The sequence below is a fragment of the Macaca mulatta genome, chromosome 5 (genome assembly GCF_049350105.2).
Source record: "Macaca mulatta isolate MMU2019108-1 chromosome 5, T2T-MMU8v2.0, whole genome shotgun sequence".
NCBI lineage: Eukaryota > Metazoa > Chordata > Mammalia > Primates > Cercopithecidae > Macaca > Macaca mulatta.
In genome coordinates this window covers 8,719,107-8,742,323 of record NC_133410.1, presented here as the reverse complement: position 1 = coordinate 8,742,323, position 23,217 = coordinate 8,719,107, and the positions used below count along the sequence as shown (strand labels likewise).

The following is a 23,217-nucleotide window of genomic DNA, read 5'->3' as shown; positions in this document are numbered from 1 at the left end:
CTACTCAGGAGGCTGAGGCAGGAGAACTGCTTGAACCTGGGAGGCGGAGTTTGCAGTGGGCTGAGACTGTGCCACTGCACTCTAGGCTGGGCGACAGACGAGACCCTTTCTCAAACAACAACAACAACAAAGTGTAGAAACGATGTGGTTAAAATGAATACTTTTTAGTCTGATCAAAAGAGGAATTACTTTTTTACTTGTTGCTGTACTACACTGAAAAAAATTTTTCACACAAAATTATTTTGTCAAGTTCAGTAATTTTTGCCACAACAAATTTAGAAGTTTGGACAAGAATATATTTTACTTTTCTCATAAAAGTTATACCAAAAATACATTTTTTCTTAACTTAAAAATATAGCTTCAAAAAGCAAAATTTGAGTTGTTAGAATTCATTACACATTTTATAAACAGCAGTGAAAGGAAGAAGACAGCAGAATGGATTCAGTTTTTAAATACAGAAATGTTCATTTCACAAGCTTGACTTTGTCCTTTAATAACTTAAAGGTAGGGTTCTTGCTGATTTTCTTGTTAAAAATGACCAGGAGTTCCTCTTCGGATCTGTGATGCTCATCTGTCACTGTGTAGTACTGAGCTAAAACCTTCACAAAGAAAAACATCAAATGAGTGTATTTCACCTGGAAATTTATCTTAAAATGTTCTGTCTTTAACCCAGAAATAGGACAACAGTAAAAAGTAAAAGAAACCCAGGAGTAAGTTACTCAGGTGTGCTCCACTTGTGAAAACCCAGGTAGCAGCCACGTGTGGGGGCTTGGCTATGTGTGAGTCACCCTGAGATACAAAGTAAAATAAAGGAGAAGAAACCATTGCTCTGGAACAGGCGAAAGAGAGCAAATACCTAGAACAATAATTTCCAAACAATAAAAATTAAATAAATGGAGCCTCTCTTCAAAGTCTTATAAACAAGCCCAAAATCTAGAAACCACCCTGGCTGAGGCTGTGTGAGGGGCTTTGGAGCAGCTTGAAAATCACTGAGACACACACAGATTTTCAGTGTTTTAGGTGAAAAAAGAAAAAGCAAACAATTGTACATTTAGAAATCAGTTCTCCCCAGCTGTTAGACACGTGGGTTTGTTCATATGCCATACCTTTTTCCTTAGCTTTTTTATTGTTATTTCATTGTCTGGGGCCTGTTTCAGAATTGCTTTAATCGTTCCCTTCCAGTTGAATTTACCTACAATATAAATAATAATATTTAAGACAAATGTTTTGTTTTACTATGAGAAGGGTAAAGAAACAACTTCTGCAACACCTATTTGCTTCCCAGGAAATGAGTTAACCCCCTAATGAACCGGACTCCACAGCACCATGCATCTGTTCAATTCCAGTGTCCTAGAAGCACTCACTACCCTTCAAAGGACTGGCTCTTAGAGTGAGCAGGTGCCCACGTGCCATCGGTATGACAAACTCCTAGAGTTGATTTAATGAACTCAACACAGATTTCCTAAGAATCCACTAAGATCATGGGGCTGTCCCTGCACAGTAGGGAGGACAAAGATGAGCAAAAGCAGCCTGACCTGGAATGAGAGAGAGGACAATCACAAACTATTAAAGAGGGACTAAAAGTACTCATCGAGGGGACTTCTGCTTCTGGGAAGATGGAGTGGACATACTTTCCCCATTCCTCCTGCCCGCTACAACTGAGAACCCTGAAACTATACACACAAGAAACATAGGAAGATTCTGAAAGACAGAGACCAGCCGGGACCTTGGGGCCTGCAGAGCAACACGAGGTGAGCTTCTTGCAGCCTGTACCCCAGATCTGGAGCTCAAGAAGCCAGCAACCTGAACACCAACAGCCACAGACAAAACAGTTCCAACAGAAGCCCGCGCTCTTGGCAAAGAACCAGGAAACGGCAGCCTAGCAAGACAGAAAACTTTTGTACAATAACCACCCTACCACAGCCTCACATCACAGAAAAAATGGTGGCTCCACCCCCACCTACACCAGCAAAAGCCGAGTGGGGAGGCTGAGCTCTCTACCTTTGCCAGGCTGTAATGAGGGATGGTGTCACAGAAGGCCAAGCAGGAATTCAGGGTTCTCAACCATACAGGCCAGTCATGAGGCTGCCCCTGCTGTGATGTCAGTGGAGCCTGCACCAGGAGCCCTGCCCAGCAGGAGCAAGAAGTGGCCGTCCTCAGGTGCTGATGGAGGCTCAGTGGGGAGCCTGGACTTCCACCCCCACCTGACAGCAACAAGGCCGTGCCCCTCTACAACCACTAAAGACATGTGAGAGAAAGCCAGGTAAAATTGAAAGCATAAACAGGATCTCACACCTTACAAAAACAACTAACTCAAAATGAATCATGGACTTCAATATAAAATGTAAGACTAGGAGGCATTTAACATAGACCTGAAATTTGCTGAGAGGATATATCTTAAGTGTTCTCAACACACACACACACACACACACACACACACACAGGTAAACTATGTGAGGTGATAAATGTGCTAATTAGCTTGATTGTAGTGACTATTTCACAATGTACATGTATAATAAAACATTAAGTTGAGCTGGGCATGGTGGCTCATGCTTGTAAACCAGGCACTTTGGGAGGCTGAGGCGGAAGGATTGCTTGAGCCCAGGAGTTCAAGACCAGCCTGGGCAACATTGCAAGACCTCCATCCTCACAAAAATTTAAAAATTCGCTGGGTGTGGTGGTGTGTACCTGTGGTCCTAACTACTCAGGAAGATTGCTTGAGGTCAGGAAGTTGAGGCTGCAGTGAGCCATGATCACACCAATGCTCTCCACCCTGGGCAATAGTGAGACCCTGTCTCAAAAAATAAAATAAAACACAGTAACACATTAAGTTGTACACCTGAAATACATAAAATGTTGATTTGTTAAAAAAAAAAAAAAAAAAAAAAGTTACCCAATAAGATAATTTAGAAAACAAAACAATTTTTAGGCTCTCGGGCTAGGTAAAGAGTTGTTAGTACAATCCATAAGATAAACTGATAAATTAAACTTTATCAAAACAAAACCATTTGCCCTAAAAAAGACTCTGTTATGATGAAAAAACAAGCAACAGACTGAAAAAAATTCACAAACCATATGTCCCACAAAGGAGTAATATTTAGAATAAAAAACTCAAATCTCAACAGTAAAAAAAAAAAACAAAAAAATCTCACAAAAACAACCACCACCAAAAAACCCCCAAACAACTCAAATTTACTTCAGAAAAACTGACTTAGTTCACACAGAAACTTGCACATCAATATTTACTGCAGCTTTATTCATTAATAACCAGAAATTAGAAACCTCCCAGGTGTCCCTCAACAGGTGAATGATGAAAGAAAGTGTGACGCATGCATAGCATGGGATACTTCTCACCAGTAACATGAATATTATCAGTTCAGCAGCCTGGGTGAATCGTCAGAGAAAAATGCTGAGTGAAGAGTCAATCTCAAAAGGTTACATACTGTATGATTCCATTCATAGAACATTCTGAGATTACAGAAATGAAGAACAGATGAGTGATTGCCAGAGGCTAAGGAGGGGGTGGGGGTAAGAGGGAAATGGCTATGGCTGCAAGAGGGCAGCAGGAGGCAGCCTTGTGCGATGGCGATGGAAACAGAAGCGGATCAATGTCAACATCCCGGCTGAGATGCTGTACTACAGTTGTGTAAAGTGTTATCCTGGGTGGCAACAAGGTAAAGGGTACGCGGATACATAAGGACGCCTGAGTCTCCATTATGTCTTACAACTGCATGTAAGTCTACAAGGATCTCAAAACAAAAAATGTAACAACAACAACAACCAAAAAAACCGTTCCAGTTGTCCCCCTTGAACTGTAGGGATCAGAGTTCCCAGACCCCCAGTGGATACCTGAAATCACGATGGTGCTGAACCCTATATATACAGTCTTTTCCTCAATATTCATGCATATCTATGATAATTCTCCACTTATAAATTAGGCTCAGTAAAATATTAATAACTAATAATAAAATACAACAATTTTACAATACACTATAATAAAAGTTATATGAATGTGGTCTCTCTTTCTAAACACCTTATTGTACTATCCTCACCCTTCTTGTGGTGAGGAAGGCACAGAGCAGGACAGCAAGAGATCTCGCCATGCTGCTCAGAACAGCAAGCAATGGAAAACTTATCAATTGTTTATTTCTGGAATTTTCCATACCACAGATATGGGGGCACTACTGTTTACAAAGTTGAGAAGGGGGTTTTAAGCTAAGGGATCTAACCCAACGCTGGGAGTCACTGAACTCTGCTAATAAAGCTGCAGGCCCATTTGAGTCCTTGGACCTGTTCTGAACTGCGGGATCCTGGGGGTTGGGGGAAGTGGCAGAGAGATGACGACTTGCCACCTCCCGACAGGTGTGAGTGCTTCAGACCTGAGGAAGCAGGAGAGAAGCTTTGTGTAAGAGGCAGCATTTCAGAGGGCCCGTGAAGGCCAGGGACTGGATTCTGAGGTTGAAGATATAAGCAAGGAGATCACAGAAACAGGCCCAGAGATGGGCAGGGGCACAGCTGAGGGGACTTCTAAAAGGACAATGAAAGGCAGGGACGAGAGAGTTGGGGAGGAGCGAAAGGGAACGGTCTCAGAAAGCTATATTAGGTTTATTTAAATTCCCAAGATAACATACATTTCCAAACTAGATTGCTTTACTTTTCTCCTTAAAGACAGTGGGTGAGAGGCACTGTAAGACTGACTCATACACCCTAGAGAGCTGATTTTACTTTCAAATTCTTATACATGCCTCTGGAGGGTAAGACCCTATCAGAAGTTCCCGGGTTACACCTTCCTCCCCGAGAAGGGGGCATCTATCGGCCCCTCTCCCAACCTACAAGGGACCGTGCATTTCTTTTCTCTCTCTCTCTCTCTTTCTTTTTGAAAGTCGTATGCCCATGGCTCACTACAGCCTCAAACTCCTGAGCTTAAGTGACCCTCCTGCCCCTGCCTTTCAAGTAGCTGGGACTATCAGTGAGAGCCGCTGTGCGCAGCTGTGCTCTTGGAATGACAGCAGTGATATACCTTTTGCAGGAGCCTCATGGTCTTCTGGTTCTCCGCCCTCAGGATGCTCTGGGAGCTTCATCTTTTTCTTCTTAGAATCTGTTTCAACTAAGTATTTGGAAAGGTTTTTTTTAAAGAAGATTTTGCATTTATGCTAGCAGCTACCATTTAATGAGACCTTATGCGAGCTAGGCACGCTCCACATTATCATCTCATTTCTTCTCCAGGCTGCCTAGCCAGCCCCGGTTTACAAAACGCCAGGAGGGTTTTATCCTCCTCCATGCTGGAGATGGGACGAAGGGAGTTGAGAAGTGAGGTCATTTGCCTGGGCAGGGCCCAGCTCAGCCTGGCCACAAAGCTTATGCTCGTTCCCTTACTTGGTTCAAAACACAAAGTCTAGCTGGGTGCGGTAGCTCATGCCTGTAATCCCAGCACTTTGGGAGGCTGACAGGGGCGGATCACCAGAGGTCAGGAGTTCGAAACCAGCTAGACTAACATGGTGAAACCCCATCTCTACTAAAAATACAAAAGTTAGCCGGGCCTGGTGACACATGCCTGTCATCTCAGCTACTCAGGAGGATGAGACAGAAGAATCGCTTGGTGGAGGTTGCAGTGAGCCGAGATCGTGCCACTGCACTCCAGCCTGGGCAACAGAGCGAGACTCTGTCTCAAAAAAAAAAAACAAAAACAAAACATTAAAACCACACGCGCACACACACACACACAACACTAGGTCTAACAGGATTAAATACCCCAAATTCACAGCTTTCCCGGTTTTCAGACGAATCCTGGAGCGTTAGCCAGCCACTTACCTTCTGAGTGCTTCCGCTTCCTCTTTCCTGCACCCACGTTTGCCTCTTCCTCACCAGCACTGTCCTTGCGCTGCTTCTTCTTCTTGCTCCTCTTCCCTGCAGAGCCGTTGGCCTCAGGGACTTCCTCTCCACCAGCCCCAAGGTCAGCCTCCTGTCCCTTTTTACGCTTCTTAGGCTTCTGATTCCTTGAGTTTTCCTGGTGGTTTTCTAATTTTAGTTCTTTCTTTTCTCTTTTCCTTTTCTTCTGCCGTTCTTCCTTTCTTTCTCTTTTATTCTTCTTCACCTCCCCTTGCTGTTCCACGGCATCTTTCACTTTGGAGGGTGGAACCTTGGTGGAGATTTCTGCACGAGGATGTGCCACTGGGTGGAGTGGCTGTTGATCCTGTTCCTTACTGACTGGTTCCTTATGATTAAGCAAAACCAAGAAACACATATTCATTTTAAATGTGTAAACAGAGTTGTCACATTATTGCCTGGGCTACTACATAAACTGTTCAAGAAAAATGGTTGATTTTATCCCTTACCGTTTTATAACTGTGACCCCCCACCAGCAGCTAAAATGTAGCAGTAAATATACAAAATGGGAAACCACCTCCCCCAGTCCCCACCCCTCTGTCTGCACGGAACAGACATTTTCATTCCATTGGAAAAGCGAAGAATCCTTATGTCGCTGAAGATAAGACCTTTCATTCCAGTTCACTATTCGCCTTTCAGATAAGAGTACTTAGGGGTGGTAGGAACCACTGGATGTATGTGTCTGCAGACCTGGGTTCAAGTTCCAGTTCTGTTAACTCCTAGTCTGGGCAAGTTATTTATCTGTTCCACACCTATTTCCTCATCTGTAAAATGAAAGGTAGTAATTCCTGCCTTACACATGGGCGGATGAAACGAGGGAAGATCCGTCACATGCTTGTTAGCACAGTGATGCCCAATAAACCAGCCCACTGTGTGTGAAGAGTTTTGTAAATTATCAGCATTGGAAAATGGTAGTTATTATCATCATTATTCAGACTAGAAAGTTACCATTAGAAGAATGGTCACCATTCTCACCATTCTTGTTTGTTTTTTCAATGGAGACAGGGTCTTGCTCTGTTCTGTTGCCTAGGCTGAAATGCAGTGGCACAATCTCAGCTCACTGCAACCTCCGCCTCCCAGGCTCAAGCAACACTCCTGCCTCAGCCTCCCAAGTAGCTGGGACCACAGGCACAAGCTACTATAACTGGAAAATTTTTGCATTTTCTGTAGAGACGGGGTCACCTATTCTTTACGTATGGAGGGGTCTCTCTCATGGTTACCACTGTTAAATGCATTATTATTATTATTATTATTATTATTATTCTGAGACAGAGTCTCACTCTGGCACCCAGGCTAGAGTACAGTGGTGCAATATCAGCTCACTGCAACCTCCACCTCCCAGATTCAAGTGATTCTCCTGTCTCAGCCTCCTGAGTAGCTGGAATTACAGGCATGCGCCACCACACCTGGCTCATTTTTGGATTTTCAGTACAGACAGGGTTTCACCATGTTGGCCAGGCTGGTCTTGAACTCCCAACCTCAGGTGATACACCCGCCTTGGCCTCCCAGAGTGGTGGGATTACAGGTATGAGCCACAGCACCCAGCCTTGCATTACCTTATTAAAATCAGCACATAGATCCTACTTTAAACAATGACATCAGCACAGTTCAGTCCCAATCCTTCCTGAACTCCCGGAGCCCCTTTCTCAAGAGATGACCTGGAGCAATTTATTGAACTGCTCCATGTTCCCTGATGCCTCTGGAGAGAAAGGGAGTGGCCAGTGGCAGCAGTCCAGGGTTGCTCCCGGGTGTGAGAAACCACTGAGCTGACGCCCCTGCAGGCGGGGTTCAAATTCCGTCTGTTAGTCCAGCCAAATGACAGGGTAAGTTACCTACAGTCTTCCTCCTTTGGGAGATTGTGGGTAGCAAGGAAGAACAATGTTGTCAAAACTGGACCCAATAAAAAAAAAAGACTAGATTTCACTAGAGTGCAAGGACTCAGGACTTAGACTCAGACCTTAAGGCTCAGTCCTTGGCTACAGGAGAAGCATTAGAAAATGGATACTGGGAAGGCTGAGGCAGGATCGCTTGAACCTGGAAGGCAGAGGTTGCAGTGAGCCGAGATCATGCCACTGCATTCCAGCCTGGGCAACAAGAGTGAAACTCCGTCTCAAACAAAAAAAAAAAAAAGAAGAAAAACAAAGAAAAGAAAATGGATACTGTAGGCCTGTAGGCTGGGCGCAGTGGCTCATGCCTGTAATCGCAGCACTTTGGGAGGCCAAGGCAGGCAGATCACCTGAGGTCAGAAGTTCAAGACCAGCCTGGCCAACATGGTGAAACCCCGTCTCTACTAAAAATACAAAAATCAGCTGGGCGTGGTGGCGAGCACCTGTAATCCCAGCTACTCGGGAGGCTGGGACAGGAGAATTGCTTGAATCTGGGAGGCAGAGGTTGCTGTGAGCAGAGATCACACCACTGTACTCCAGCCTGGGTGACAGAGTGAGATTTCATCTCAAAAGAAAAGAAAAAAAGAAAATGGATACTGAACTAAGGAGTTCAAGTTTTCTCAGTAGCAGTGGTTTAACAACATCAAGTTGTCAAGGCTCATGGGGAAAAGGGCAGAGGATGATGTCAGAAATAGACTTAGGAAGAAGGGGACAAAGAAACTTCACATCTATCCTTCAATTTTGTTGGTATCTTCTAGTAAAATATTATCATTATTATTATTATTATTTGAGACTGAGTCTTGCTCTATCACCCAGGCTGGAGTGCAGTGGCACAATCTCGGCTCATTGAAACCTTCGCCTCCCAGGTTCAAATGATTCTCGTGCCTCAGCCTCCCAAGTAGCTGGGATTACAGGAGCACACCATCACGTCCAGCTAATTTTTGTATTTTTAGTAGAGATGGGGTTTCACCATGTTGGTCAGGCTGGTGTCGAACTCCTGACCTCAAGTGATCTCCCTGCCTCGGCCTCCCAAAGTACTGGAATTACAGGCATGAGCCACTCCACCTGGCCATAAAAAAGAGAGGGAGGCACACATTTTCCCATCTGGCGGCTGCTCAATAAATAGGTAAAACAATTCTTCCCCATCTCCTTTCTACTTCATTACACACTCTTCTGAAATGTGGTGTCCTCTGTGATGCCCTCCCTGACTCTTTCCTAACCGAGCACCTTCTTCAGTCCTGGCCTCCCAGTGGCTCTGGCTTCTTCCCAGTGCCGATCAGGACCTGACATTACACCATGGACCCGTAGGTGGCTGTCTATCTCCCCCACTAGAACATAGCTCCAAGTAGCCAGGACCTTGGCCTAATTACGGTTGCATCCACAGTGATCAGGTGAACTGTGGTATAGGACAGATGGGGTCCTATCTGTGATGGGGTATAGGGCACAAAAACATCCGACCTGACATCTGGCAGAGTTACAGGAGGATAAACATCCACGGTATGGAGGACAAGGCCTCAGGATCCTCTGCTCTGCACTACAAACACAGGGTATGCTGGGAGGGTCACAGTGCAAAGGTAGAGGTGGGGGATGACAGGCTGTGTTTCGCAGAGCTCAGGGTCTACCAGGGGCTATTTACTCCTTATTTTATTTAATGCTTAGTATGTTTATACTTCAAAAGGGAAACTGGAAAAAACTTTTTAAAACCCTGCAGTTGAAGCAATTTCAAATCTTTGATTCTTAGTTAAAACAGAAATAACTCTAAAAAATAGATGCCACCAAGATAAGGATGCTCTCTCTCACCACTCCTATTCAACGTAGTGTTGGAAGTTCTGGCCAGGGTATTCAGGCAAGATAAAGAAATAAAGGGTATTCAATTAGGAAATGAGGAAGTAAAATTGTCCCTGTTTGCCAATGACATGACTGTATATTTAGAAAACCCCATCGTCTCAGCCCAAAATCTCCTTAAGCTGATAAGCAACTTCAGCAAAGTCTCAGGATACAAAATCAACGTGCAAAAATCACAAGCATTCCTATACACCGATAACAGACAGACAGCCAAATCATGAGTGAACTCCCATTCACAACTGCTACAAAGAGAATAATATATCTAGGAATCCAACTTATAAGAGATGTGAAGGACCTCTTCAAGGAGAACTACAAACCACTGCTCAACAAAATAAAAAGAGGACACAAACAAATAGAACATTCCACACTCATGGATAGGAAGAATCAATATTGTGAAAATGGCCATACTGCCCAAGGTAATTTATAGATTCAATGCCATCCCCATCAAGCTACCGATGACTTTCTTCACAGAATTGGAAAAAACTACTTCAAAGTTCATATGGAACCAATAAAGACCCACATTACCAAGACAATCCCAAGTAAAAAGAACAAAGCGGGAGGCATCACGCTACCTGACTTCAAACTATCCTACAAGGCTACAGTAACCAAAACAGCATGTTACTGGTACCAAAACAGATATACAGGCCAATGGAACAGAACAGAGGCCTCAGAAGTAACACCACACATTTACAACCATCTGATCTTTGACAAACTTGACAAAAACAAGAAATGGGGAAAGGATTCCCTATTTAATAAATGGTGCTGGGAAACGGCTAGCCATATATAGAAAGCTGAAACTGGATCCCTTCCTTATACCTTATATAAAACTTAATTCAAGATGGATTAAATGTTAGACCTAAATCCATACAAACCCTAGAAGAAAACCTAGGCAACACCATTCAGACATAGGCATGGGCAAAGACTTCATGTCTAAAACATCAAAAGCAATGGCAACAAAAGCCAAAATAGACAAACGGGATCTAATTAAACTAAAGAGCTTCTACAGGGCAAAAGAAACTACCATCAGAGTGAACAGGCAACCTACAGAATGGGAGAAAATTTTTGCAATCTACCCATCTGACAAAGGGCTAATATCCAGAATCTACAAAGAACTCAGATTTACAAGAAAAAAACAACCCCATCAAAAAGTGGGCAAAGGATATGAACAGACACTTCTCAAAAGAAGACATTTATGCAGCCAACAGACACATGGAAAAATGCTCATAGTCACTAGCCATCAGAGAAATGCAAATCAAAACCACAATGAGATACTATCTCAGGCCAGTTAGAATGTTGATCATTAAAATGTCAGGAAACAGCAGATGCTGGAGAGGATGTGGAGAAACAGGAACACTTTTACACTGTTGGTGGGAGTGTAAACTAGTTCAATCATTGTGGAAGATAGTGTGGCATTTCCTCAAGGATCTAGAACTAGAATTACCATTTGACCCAGTGATCCTATTACTGGGTATATACCCAAAGAATTATAAATCATGCGCTATAAAGACACGAGCACACATATGTTTATTGTGGCACTACTCACAATAGCAAAGACTTGGAACCAACCCAAATGTCCATCAATGATAGACTGGATTAAGAAAATGTGATTAAGAAAATGTGGCACATATACACCATGGAATACTATGCAGCCATAAAAAAGGATGAGTTCATGTCCTTTGCAGGGACATGGATGAAGCTGGAAACCATCATTCTCAGCAAAATATCACAAGGACAGAAAATCAAACATTGCATCTTCTTATTCATTGGTGGGAAGTGAACAACGAGATCACTTGGACACAGGGCAGAGAATATCACACACTGGGGCCTGTCAGGGGGTAGGGGACTGGGGGAGGGATAGCATTAGGAGAAATACCTAATGTAAATGATGAGTTGATGGGTGCAGCGAGCCAACATGGCACATGTATACCTATGTATCAAACCTGCACGTTGTGCACATGTACCCTAGAACTTAAAGTATAATACTAATAAAAAAAAAGGTGCCACATGAAGGGCAATGTAATGATCAGTTATACGGGTCCAAAGAGTCAATCTGTACATTCTGAAAGAGACAAATGGTAGGTATACTACCAAGATAAATTTTCATTTTGATGCCCACTTGCTGCCAAAAGTATTCTCTCTACATAAAATGAATCAACTCTTGATAATTTGACAAGAGTGAAGACCAGTGGGGTTCTGACCCCACTGTTTTTTGAAACTGATATTTACACAAAAATAAACAATGTAATCAACAATGTGGCTAAAGGATACCAAACCAAGATTTTCTACATATATAGTCCACATTTAGGGTCTCTATTAAACCATTTTGACTAACAGGTGGCTGATTTAATTACTCCAAGGGAACTCTCCTTCTAACAGAAGGAAGGCGCTGCACGCAGACTGCTCTTCTACCTTAACTGTAACCTTCAGAGGCTGCTGTGACCCCTCACCGCTTATCCAGAGGAACACCGAGTCACTATGTCCTCACCCTGTTTTATTTTCCTTCATGTACTACCACCTGGGATACTTTAGATTTTTTGTTCAGGGCCTGGCACAGATCAGGCACTCAGTTAAGTATTAAATAAATGAATGAATATTACTATTCACATTTTTTTTAGATACAGAAACTGAGGCTCAGAGGCTAAAAATCTGCCTAAGATCAAACGTCAGGCAAACTGCACAGCAGGGATTTGAACCAGGTCTGTCAGAAATCCAAAGCTCCTGTTCTTTCCCACGTACCTATCTCCCTGCCTGATTACTAAGCAAATCATTACATGCTGGCTGGAACCAGTATCAAACATTGGGATGAAACACCTTGCTCTTTACAACAAGGAAGTCTCTGCAGGGCATTCAGTTTCTTCCTTTCCATAAATGAAGGCACCAAGAGGCTCTCTAAAAAAGAAGGCCGGGCCGGACGCGGTGGCTCATGCCTGTAAGTCCAGCACTTTGGAAGGCCAAGGCAGGCAGGTCACCTGAGGTCAGGAGTTCAAGACCAGCCTGGTCAACACGGTGAAACTCTGTCTCTGCTAAAAAAAAATACAAAAAATTAGCTAGGCATGATGGCTCGTGCCTATAGTCCCAGCTACTTGGGAGGCTGAGACCCGAGAATTGCTTGAACCTGGGAGGTGGAGGTTGCAGTGAGCCATGATCGTGCCACTGCACTGCAGCCTGGGCAACAGAGTAAGACTCTGTCTCAAAAAAATAAAAATAAAAAAGAAGGCTGCCTTGACTTCCAAAAATAAGAAACTCCCATTTCATTATTACTAATCATTTTTGTCACACTGCAAATCTAAAATCAGATCTGACTTACACTGTTGGAAGCTTCAGAAAAGATATTCCACACCTGGTCCAGAATGGATTCATTATGAACTTTTAAACTGTTCTTCATCCAATTCTGTAAGAAACAAAAAGAAAAAGAACTATTGATCCCACTGGGACAGGTACACACAAGCTCAGTCACTGATGGGCCACACAGCCCCCTCCATCCAAGAAAGTCAATTCATACCTGAAATTTTGCCTTTTTCCTAGGAACGTTGTCAAAAGCACTAATTTGCTCTAAAAGTTCTCTCACTTTGGGGCTGACGTTGGGTCTCTTTATTAATTCACTAATTTTCTACAAAAAAGGAAGAAAAAAGAAAAACAATAAACAACAAACATGAGTTTCATGAAAGCCAACTGAAAAAGTCCTTGCCATGGCTAAAGCGTTCACGTTGTAAGCCCAGATTCTGTATTCATGTCTATGCTTAAAAATATATAGATTAACTTCTATTAACATAGCACTGGAGTCCTAGCCAGAGCAGTTAGGCAAGAAAACAAAATAAAAGGCATCCTAATTGCAAAGGATGAAGTAAAATTATCTCTGTTCACAGATGATGTGGTCTTATATGTCAAAAGTCCTAAAGAGTCAACACAAAAATTGTTAGAACTAATAAACAAATCCAGCAAAGTTGCAGGATACAAAATCCACATTCAAAAATCAAGCTGCATTTTACCTAACAACAAGAAACAACCAGAAAGAGAAATTACGAAAACAATTCCATTTGCAACAGCATCAAAAAGAATAATCAGGAATAAACTTAACCGAAGAGGCAAAAGACTTGTTTACTGAAAACCAAAAAACATTACTGAAAGAAATGAAAGCAGACACAAATAAATGAAAAACATTCTGTACTCATGGACTGGGAGACTTAAAGCTGTTAAGATGTTAATACTACCCAAGCAATCTATAGATTCAATACAATTCCTATCAAAATCCAATGTGCGTATATATACATTTGCAGAAACAGAAAAATCCATCCTAAAACTCACATGGAATCTCAAGGGACACCAAATAGCCAAAACAATTTCGAAAACACGAATAAAAATGCGGATCTCATATTTTCTAATTTCAAAACTTATTACAAAGCTGTAAAAAGTTTCTGTAGTTTGCTGACCCCTGCTTCAGAGGATTTCATTGAGTGTGACAACAGCAGAGATGGAACTCACAGACCCATGCACCTCAACCTTAGGGCCTAGGAATGTCATCTGGTTTTTAGAGAATTACAGAGAGTGCCCAAAAGTGTGGCTGTTGGTCACCAGCGCAAACAGGATTTCATTAGCTTCTCAACCTGCTCTTGTAAGTCCTTTGTGAACAGAAATGTCCCCCTAGTAGTATGCTAATTCAGGAAGCTAGTTAATGTCTGAAAAACTCATGTTTCAACTCTATTATCAAATGGAGTGATTATTTTTTATTGGTTTTTAGAAAAACACAGAATTTTCACATAGATGACATCTGTCTTTTCATTCTCCCCCCTTCCTTTCTGAATCCTTCCTCTTGCTACCTATTCTGTAAATGATCAGTAGCATTCTGAGAGTTATACTTCCAGAGTGAATTAGGGAGGAGTCAATGCTTCTGCCATTTCTATTGTGCATGTTTTCATACTATTTTAAAGTAGAAAATTCTCTACATTGATGAAAGTATCTTTATTTTGCCAAATTCTAATGACTGGCAGACATGACAGAGTAACATAACATGGCTTCAGTTATAAAAGCTGCATTATTACTAGAAGCAGGAAGAGATTAGAAGGGTTCCATTCAGTTTTACAGCCAAGGGAAAGCTAATGAAAATTCTAAAACATTTTTTCAAGAAATTAACAAAACATGTGGTTTAAAGGTATAAGGCACCACAACTGTTTTAAAGAACTCTTTTTCTTCCTTTTTTTTTTTTTTTGAGACAGAATCTCACTCTGTCCCTCAGGCTGGAGTGCAGCGGTACAATCTCAGCTCACTGCAACCTCTACCTCCTGGGTTCAAGCGATTCTCCTGCCTCAGCCTACCGAGTAGCTGGGATTACAGGTGTCTGCCACCACGCCTGACTAATTTTTTGTATTTTTAGTAGAGACGGGGCTTCATCATTTTGGCTAGGCTGATCTCGAACTCCTGACCTTGTGACTCGCCTGCCTCGGCCTCCCAAAGTGCTGGGATTACAGGCATGAGCCACCACGCCCGGCCAAAGAACTCTTTTTCAAGAGGTTTTAGTTCAACCTGTCTATCCTAGGACATGAGGTTTCCAGGGCTTGTCTGCAGGGATGACACATTTAGTCTCTTGGGCTTCCAAAGAAAGCGGAAGCTGTCAAAGGAAGCTACTCAATGAGTTAGAAAGACATTACCTGAATCCACGCCTGCTGTTTAATGTCGCCTTTGTGGGTTTTACCTTCATAACCTTTGCCACCATACTTCTGATCTTCACTTATGCATTTCACGTGGTTTTTATAGTCATCACCCCTTTAAAGTGATCAAAGGTTCTGCCATTAGACTGATAACCAAGTTGGAGGTGTTAATACCAGCATGCTGCCACTATCTTCTGTAGCCTACACTGTGTATTTTCACACGTGTCTACCACACAAGCACCCCATCGATTTCACTTATTATGTTTACAACCTCCTGGTCAGAACCACATCCCCCTTCCTCCAAAGTCTTCAATATAAAACGCATCGCGAAAATTTTCCCCCATTTTTATAAACACCTTAAGTTAAATTGATAGGCAGTTTTTTTTTTTTTTAGTCATAAGTGTATATATACTGAATAAACAAGAAAATAGTTCTATGCAATAGGGTCATTTTCTTAAATTACAAAAATCTCAATGACTTCCTGGTAATAGAATGGACAAGCAATAATTAGTTATAGAATAAATCAAAAACAGATACAAAATGGCAGCATGAGGTTACCAACAGTTCTGGATACCTTAGGGTCCTGGGAAAAAAGAAAACTCAATTTGCTCTCATATAATCTTTGTAAAGCTCCATGGGGTTCTTTAGGGAAATGCTGGGGACAAGGTCCAGGGTAACGAAAACTCAAATTTAACCTACTTTATGTATCAAGCTTCCTCCTAGGATTAGGTCTGAACAGAGGTTAGCAGTTTCCAAAAAATCACTGCTCTAGAATGAATTAAAACAGAGTTTTAGCCAGTACCATCTAAATGCCTCAGAGGACACTAGGGCAGATGCAGGCGAAGCTAGCTTCTCGCCTGGACCTTCTGAGGCTGAAGGGGAATGAACATGAAATTCAAGAGGGCAGCCCTCTGCAAATGACCCACCTGAAGAAATAGTGTCTAAGGCAGGATCTGTCCTGTCCCTCCCGGCTAACTCCTCACATTCACAGAGGCTTCCTCAATGGAAGTGTCTCCTGACACTTGGGGGCCAGGAAGAGCCTCACTTCCACCAGCACCTCTGATTTTCCAGGGAGGACATAGTTTCCTCTGCTACCAGTCATCTCCCCAACCGTGAGCTCATAAATTCACTTTCTGGTCTGTAAGTCCATCTCTTCACTGTGACGGGCACACGATGCCCGAGGCCTAACGGAACTGGCTCTAAAACCCTGGAGCCATCTTCCATGCAGTTGGTTCCCTGGGTCTGGTAACAGTGGCAATGCAATAGCAACCAGTGTCACTGAGTGAATGCTCTCATCATCGTAATTCCCCTTCCCCTAGTCTTCTCTTTAACGTATTCTCAAAAAGCAAATTGTTTAGTAAAGCACATTTTTCCCCCTGGAGATGGAGTCTTGCTCTGTCACCCAGGCTGGAGTGCAGTGGCGAAATCTCGGCTCACCGCAACCTCTGCCCCCCAGGTTCGAGCGATTCTCCTGCCTCAGCCTCCCGAGTAGCTGGGATTACAGGCGCACACTACCATGCCTGGCTAACTTTTGTATTTTCAGTAGAGATGGGGTTTCACCATGTTGGACACGCTGGTCTTGAACTCCTGACCTTATGATCTGCGTACCTTGGCCTCCCAAAGTGTTAGCATTACAGGCGTGAGCCACTGCACCCAGCCTAGTAAAGCACATTTTAAAGCATCACACCGGTTATAATCAGTGGACCATACCAGTTTTTAGTCTTAATTTCGTTCCTCACATTTGCCACTATTTTTCCAAGCTTTGTGGGGCCAACGCTTCCAAAATTGATCTGGATTTACTATGAATTTACATGAATTCTGTGAAGCTTACCAGAAATCTTTACCACAGTCAATGCAAGAAAGGCATTCACAGTTTCTGCAAACAGACACATGCTTTTCCACTTGTATTTTCTTCACTGATTCACCACATGCATTGCATGTAAAAAATACCATTTTGAGGTAAATGGCTAAATATTCTCTATCCAAGACAGGTTTTAAGTCTTGTCCTAAGGAATAAAAGATAATATCATTATAAACTGAAACTTCTCATTTCATAAATGGCTCATGCAGCTAACTTTTCAACCATAATTTCACATGAAAATAACAGAGTCAAAGTTGATTAGCAATCTACATAAAACTCCACCATTCATATAAGTAAAACTGACATTAACAATGAGAATGGCTGACATTTACTGTGTCCTTACCATGTGCCAGGCACTATTCTGGAGGCTTTATGTGTATTCACTTATTCAATCCCCACAGTAACCCTCTGAGGGAAGGACTATTATTGTTCAGAATTTATATGAGGTAACTGAGACAGAGAGATTACATAACTTGCCCAAGGATGCACAGTTAACAGAACCAAGATTTAAACCTGGCAGATTGGCTCTCGAGATGAAGAGCTTTGAGGGTGTTAAATCTTACTTTCCGTAATACCTTAAACTCCCTGTATATGAAACTTACAGAAGGCATTGCAATTTAGGTGTACACTACAAACTATTTCAGGTCCTCAAATATACTAAGAACACAGCAAGAGGAAAACTGAGTGAAGTTTAGAAAGTGAAGAAGAGGCAATTCTATGGGCACAATTTCTATGGCACTAAAAGCATTCATATCAGTATTACTATATATCCACAAAGGTTAAAATGTGGACATGTGCCTCAGCTGTAGTGGACAGGGGCCTCCTTCATGTGGCAGCTTGTCGGACAAGTCAGAAAGAAATGGAACCATGTCCAGGTGTCCCAACTGCTGGGTGCTGAATTACTGGAGTTCACGAACCCAGGTGTCCTGAGCACTGCCCCAACAAGAAGTATGTCTGCACACGTACATAAACATCATTTTAAAATTTCACAGAAATGCTACTGTGCTGAAGAAAACACAAATTCATCTAAAAGTGTTAGAGAAGTCACAGTAATTTTCCACACTTACATAATTTTTTAATCACTAGATTTTAAAACAGCATTGTTGTTTTACATTATAAGTTTTATAGCAAAAATACTGAGAACCGTTTAACTCAGAGCTTTCTTTCTTATTATGAAAATAAAAGTGAGGGTCAAGTAAATCGATGCAATTTACTTCAGGGTAGGACTTCATCCAACAAGCTTACAGTACAAATGATCTACCCTTGGGTTGCAAAGAATTCCCATGCATGAAATCACCGTTGCTCCTCCACCAGCACGTTCTGGATCACTGCTGGTGAGGCCACACCCATGCAGCAACCAGGGTTATTCATGTCCATTCAGCCTTGAATGGAGATGTACATCCAGGCTGCATCTCCAGGGTTTACAAAGGCCCAGCTGGTCTCTTGTGGAGGCCTCTTGCCCCGTGGGACACTATCAAACACCAGCTCAGCTTCTATGCTACATACAAACCACAGACTCCTGACTCTGGGGTCCCAGGCCCCACTCCTTAGCTCACTATCAGTGTATGTTAGTAAGCGGACAGCATTTGGTCAGCTACAACCTAGCACCAAATCCTCAGGAAAGAAAACATGACTCCTCTGGATGTGCTGCAGCAACTGTCAGCTTCTCATCTGGTTACTGTAAAGATGTGTGATACTGTCAAGCTCCAGGGAGCTGGAATCACTTTTCCCACCACCCAGCTTACCATTCTAAAACAGGCAGAGGGATGATCAACATGTCAGGCAACAAGAGCAGCTATCCTGCCTGACAAGGGAGAGCAAAGGCTGGAACAAGAGCCAACATCACATTCTCAAAGAGCGAGGGGTGCACTTTGGTGGAAGAGCAGGAATAACTTATTACTCACCAAGAAATACATTGTCATCACAGGCACAAGGTGAAAGCAGCTGTGATATGCCAAATTATCTGCTGAAAAACTTTCAAGCACTTTCCTAATAAGATACAACAATAAAAAACAGTCCCTGAAACTTAGATATGGCTTAGAGCTTGCCAACCTCTATTGCTGAGGACAATTCTATTTCTTGATAGAGTGGGAGATGGGAGGAAGAAAGGTTTTGACAAGGCTTAAGATTCAATTGAGAGATTCCTGTAGCGGCAGGTCAGGAATTAAAGGCCTAGGAAGGAAGCTGGAAACAAAATACAGGGACTGAAAGAAGCAGTGAAAGTAGTGATACTGACAAAAAGATACTCAAGAGTAACTGTGCAAAACATTCTATCTCTCTGGAGATTGGCTACACACCACAGTGTAATTAAGTATCAATTCAGAAGATGATTAGAATCTGATTACACGTCCAGCTAAAAAATAACTGTCACATCATTTTCATTTGGTCTTTACTTGTTTAAGGCAGAATGGGTGGATTGCACAGGAAGTCAGAACCCCGTCTCTTCCTACCTTCCTCTGGATTTTTACACTAGCCATGAAATGGGAACAGCTGTGTCCACTTGCTTGACTAATGAGCTAATATCTGTAAGGAGCTCACCTCTCCCTTATTCCGAGCCTGGAGGACAGCCCAGCACCTTGATTACACCTCAAACCCAACCTAGCCCCAGGCGGAAATACCTGTAAATTATGCCATAAACACTTGCTTGGGCTTCAAAGAAAAGTTCAAAACCATCAAAAGCTTCCGTCAGCCTAACTGCAGAGCAGACAGGGTGTCCCAGGTCTTAGTGCAGGCTTAATATTCATAAGTGTAAATGCTACAAACTTACAAAAAGCCGTCATGTGGAAATTCAGTCCCTCTAATGGAAGACAGCAAACATTGCCTAAAACAAAAAAGTAAAACGGTATTACTCAAATTCCACAAGACTAGATAAGCATGAAGGAAATTTAATTAAACTTTTAAATAATGTTTTGGCAAGTTTGGAACATTTATGCTTCTGAAATTATGAAAGCTTAAAACTGCATTAAGACTTTGAGGACACCCAGTTGGCTGGGCTCCCAGGTGACAGACTTCAACATTTAGCCCTAAGTGTAAAAAGATGGCAGTTTTTTTTTTCCCTTTATGGGGCTGGATCTAAATAGAGTCCTCTTTTCCTTCCCTGGCTCCCCAACTCCCTCTGCCCAATGCCCAGTCCCAGTGCAGCCAGAGAGATTCTACATGCTTTCCTTCTGGCCATATGGGCATGTTAAAAGAGAAAGGCAAGCAGAAGGCAGTGTTCTTGGACTGGTTGAGAGCATACTTCCGTTCTTGCCCAGTCACTTTAACTCAATTCGGCAGACATTTCCTGAACGCTGACGCCATACTATCCACCCAGATACACCTGGGCCCTCACGCACGTCCTCTGCGTGTGCTTCTGGCTGCGTCTTCGTCTGTCTGTATGGTCAGTCTACTGAGCTCTCATCACATGCCATACACATGAAAAAGACGATGGGGTCTGCACCATAGAACACATGATCCTTAGCTCTCTACGAAGCCGTGTCCCATTTATGAACACGACTGCACCCAACACAACTAAGACTGCTTTGATCATACTACCTCCATCTGGAGAGAAAACCCAAGGCTCAGGAGGGTAAGTGAACTGCCCGAAGTCACAGTAAGTGGCAGAGGTAGCCTCAAAGACCAGGCAACAAGTCGAGGCTCCCACCCTGCCTCCATCTTGACCTGCCATGTCCTAGCCATTTGCTTGGTGGTTACTCAGTACCTAGGACGTTGAGGTCCTCATCCAAAGAGGAAAAAAAATTAAAGTCTCTACGAGATGGCTTTCCATGTAAAAATATTAGAACCCTAAGTCTTAATTATAAAGCCTGTGTGCAGTGGGCAAGGAGACCACCCATGTCACAGGAGAGGCTGTCAGGTGCTGGACAGCTAAGCTAGTTGACTGGCAGCAGCCAGTGGTCAGTAAGGGGCTGGGAACTTGTTAGTCGTCTCTTAACAAGATGGTTGCCAGGTTTTGTTGGACAGAGCCCTGGCTCAGGGGTAGAGGATCTGAGCTGGAGCCTACATCTGCTAATGCCAAAAAAGTCATTAAAAACTAAATGACTTCAAGGTTCCTTAACTTCCCAGAATCTGTTTATCTGTAAAATGGATCTAATACCTAACTCAAAGCGTTGGGTGGAAAGTTAAATAAGACATCAGATATGAAAGCTTCATCCCTGCCTAACTGTAGAAAGGTTTTTCTGTGACCTACTAATTTGCACATCAATGCTATTACACCCAGCCCCCTCCTAAACCCATGCTCCTTTAAATATGACCATCAACCCACCCATTTATCTTCATAAATTCACTCTAACCTTCTCTGGCTCCTCACCCCATGGGTGCCTACTCTACCAAGTTCCCTGAAAACATGCCCTTAGGTTTGGTTCTGAGATTGGAATGATTTTTTTTAACCTTCCTCCCTCTATATTTTTTTGTTACTTGTTATTTTTTTTTCTTTTTTTCTTTTTTTTGAGATGGAGTCTCGCTCTGTTGCCCAGGCTGGAGTACAGTGGCGCCATCTTGGCTCACTGCAAGCTCTGCCTCCCAGGTTCAAGCAATTCTCCGGCCTCAGCCTCCCCAGTAGCTGGGATTACAGGCACGTGCCACCACGCCCGGCTAATTTTTGTATTTTTAGTAGAGATGGGGTTTCACCATGTTGACCAGGCTGGTCGTGAACTCCTGACCTCAGGTGATCCACCCTCCTCGGCCTCCCAAAGTGCTGGGATTACAGGCATGGGCCACCGCGCTTGGCCCTGACTATTCTTAAAATATTCTTGCATGCACATACAGACACTGACCTACACATTATTACCACCACTACCACTGAAACAGCCCACCTGAGGGGCCTGGCTGGCAACCCCAGGACATCCCTCACTGAACACTGTGACCCTGAGCATGCCACTGCCTCTTTAAACTTCAGGTTCTCTCGTCTGTGAAACAAGAAGTCAGGCCAACTTGACAAGACTCAAGCCCCTTCCACAGGTAGCATTCTGAGCAACCATGGATGTGGTGCAAGAGAAGGACAGACAAACATACTCTGTCCACCATCCTGCCTGTACCTTTGTGTGTGGGGCTGATAAGGGTTACAATGGGTAACATTCACAAGGAGAGAATCTCTCCCTTGTTCCTTGCAAAAGCCCTGGGAAGTAGGTGCACCTATCTCCACTAAACAGATGAGCAAACTGAGGCACAGAGGCCATGTCTCTCCACCTCCCACCCCACACACTACATCACCAGCACTGTTTCAAACACCATCCCTTCACTCGGGAAACTGCCATGTGTCAGGCACTATGCTAGGCCCTGGGAGCCTGGGGCACAGTGTGAAGAAGTCCCAAGTGGCCCTCCTCTGCTAGAAATCAGGGTTGCAAATACACACCCCACCTCATTCCCACCCCCCTCTCCTCAGAGGCAGGTGCTGCAGAGAATCCTAACATTTATGGAGCACCCAAGCCCTCTCATAGGAGGTCAACGCATTTCTACGCATGCAATCCTCATCACAGTCCTCCGAGTTAGGTTCTATATGTTATGACAGATGAGGAAACTGAGGCGCAAAGAGGTTAAAAAACTTACACCAGGTAGTGGCAACCCAGATTCACACGCAGTAGTTATTCTGGTCCTAAGTACGTGCTCTGGACCGCTACATCCTAAGACCTCCTCCTCAGGGAGTGGATGCGGCCAAAGCTAGAGAAGAGCCCTGTCCCCAACATGCAGCAAGCCTGAAGCCCAGTCGGGCGGTGACCAACCGTCCTGGTTTGGCCAGGCCTGAGGGGGTTCCCAGGACGCGGGACTTTAAGTTTTAAAACTAAAACGAGTTGGTCACCCTAAGTCCAGGACTCCTGCCACTTCCCCAGAGCAGGAGTGAGATCTGAATGGAAATCCTTCCTCCATGCGTAACCCAGAGGGGCTGACGGTGTCCCTCCCCTACTCACTCTCTGAGCCCCAGCCTTCTAGGTCGGACCTCTGGGCCACCGCCCCTCACCTCTCAGTCAGCGCCCGCCAACGGTTTCAACCGGCCGCGGGGAGCACGTGGACTCGCCGCCGCCGGCCCAGCGCCGCAGCTACCTGCCTCTTTGGATTCGCGGTGCAGAATTCACTGCTGAGCCACCCAGCGCGCCTGCGC

General features: G+C 43.6%; 1 protein-coding gene across 2 annotated transcripts; it reads right to left on the bottom strand.

The window, feature by feature from the left end:
• Positions 1 to 274: 274 nt before the first annotated feature.
• LYAR (Ly1 antibody reactive) lies at positions 275 to 23,192 on the bottom strand. Of its 2 annotated transcripts, NM_001258141.1 has the most exon segments (10): positions 283 to 599; positions 1,107 to 1,192; positions 5,021 to 5,107; positions 5,812 to 6,214; positions 12,925 to 13,008; positions 13,120 to 13,227; positions 15,263 to 15,377; positions 17,094 to 17,268; positions 19,891 to 19,944; positions 23,077 to 23,178. In NM_001258141.1, coding segments are annotated over 8 exon segments (1,140 nt in total). In that variant the 5' UTR covers positions 17,216 to 17,268; positions 19,891 to 19,944; positions 23,077 to 23,178; the 3' UTR covers positions 283 to 464.
• Between the last annotated feature and the right edge of the window lie 25 nt (positions 23,193 to 23,217).

Bases quoted from the DNA above. Each gene is read 5' to 3' on its own strand.
- LYAR (XM_015137918.3), bottom strand. From the start codon at position 17,215: ATGGTATTTTTTACATGCAATGCATGTGGTGAATCAGTGAAGAAAATA. The intron at 15,378-17,093 runs GTAAGCTTCACA...ATCACTTTAAAG, and splicing joins GACTGTGGTAAAGATTTCTG to GGGTGATGACTATAAAAACC. The intron at 1,193-5,020 runs GTATATCACTGC...TTTATATTGTAG, and splicing joins CCATGAGGCTCCTGCAAAAG to GTAAATTCAACTGGAAGGGA.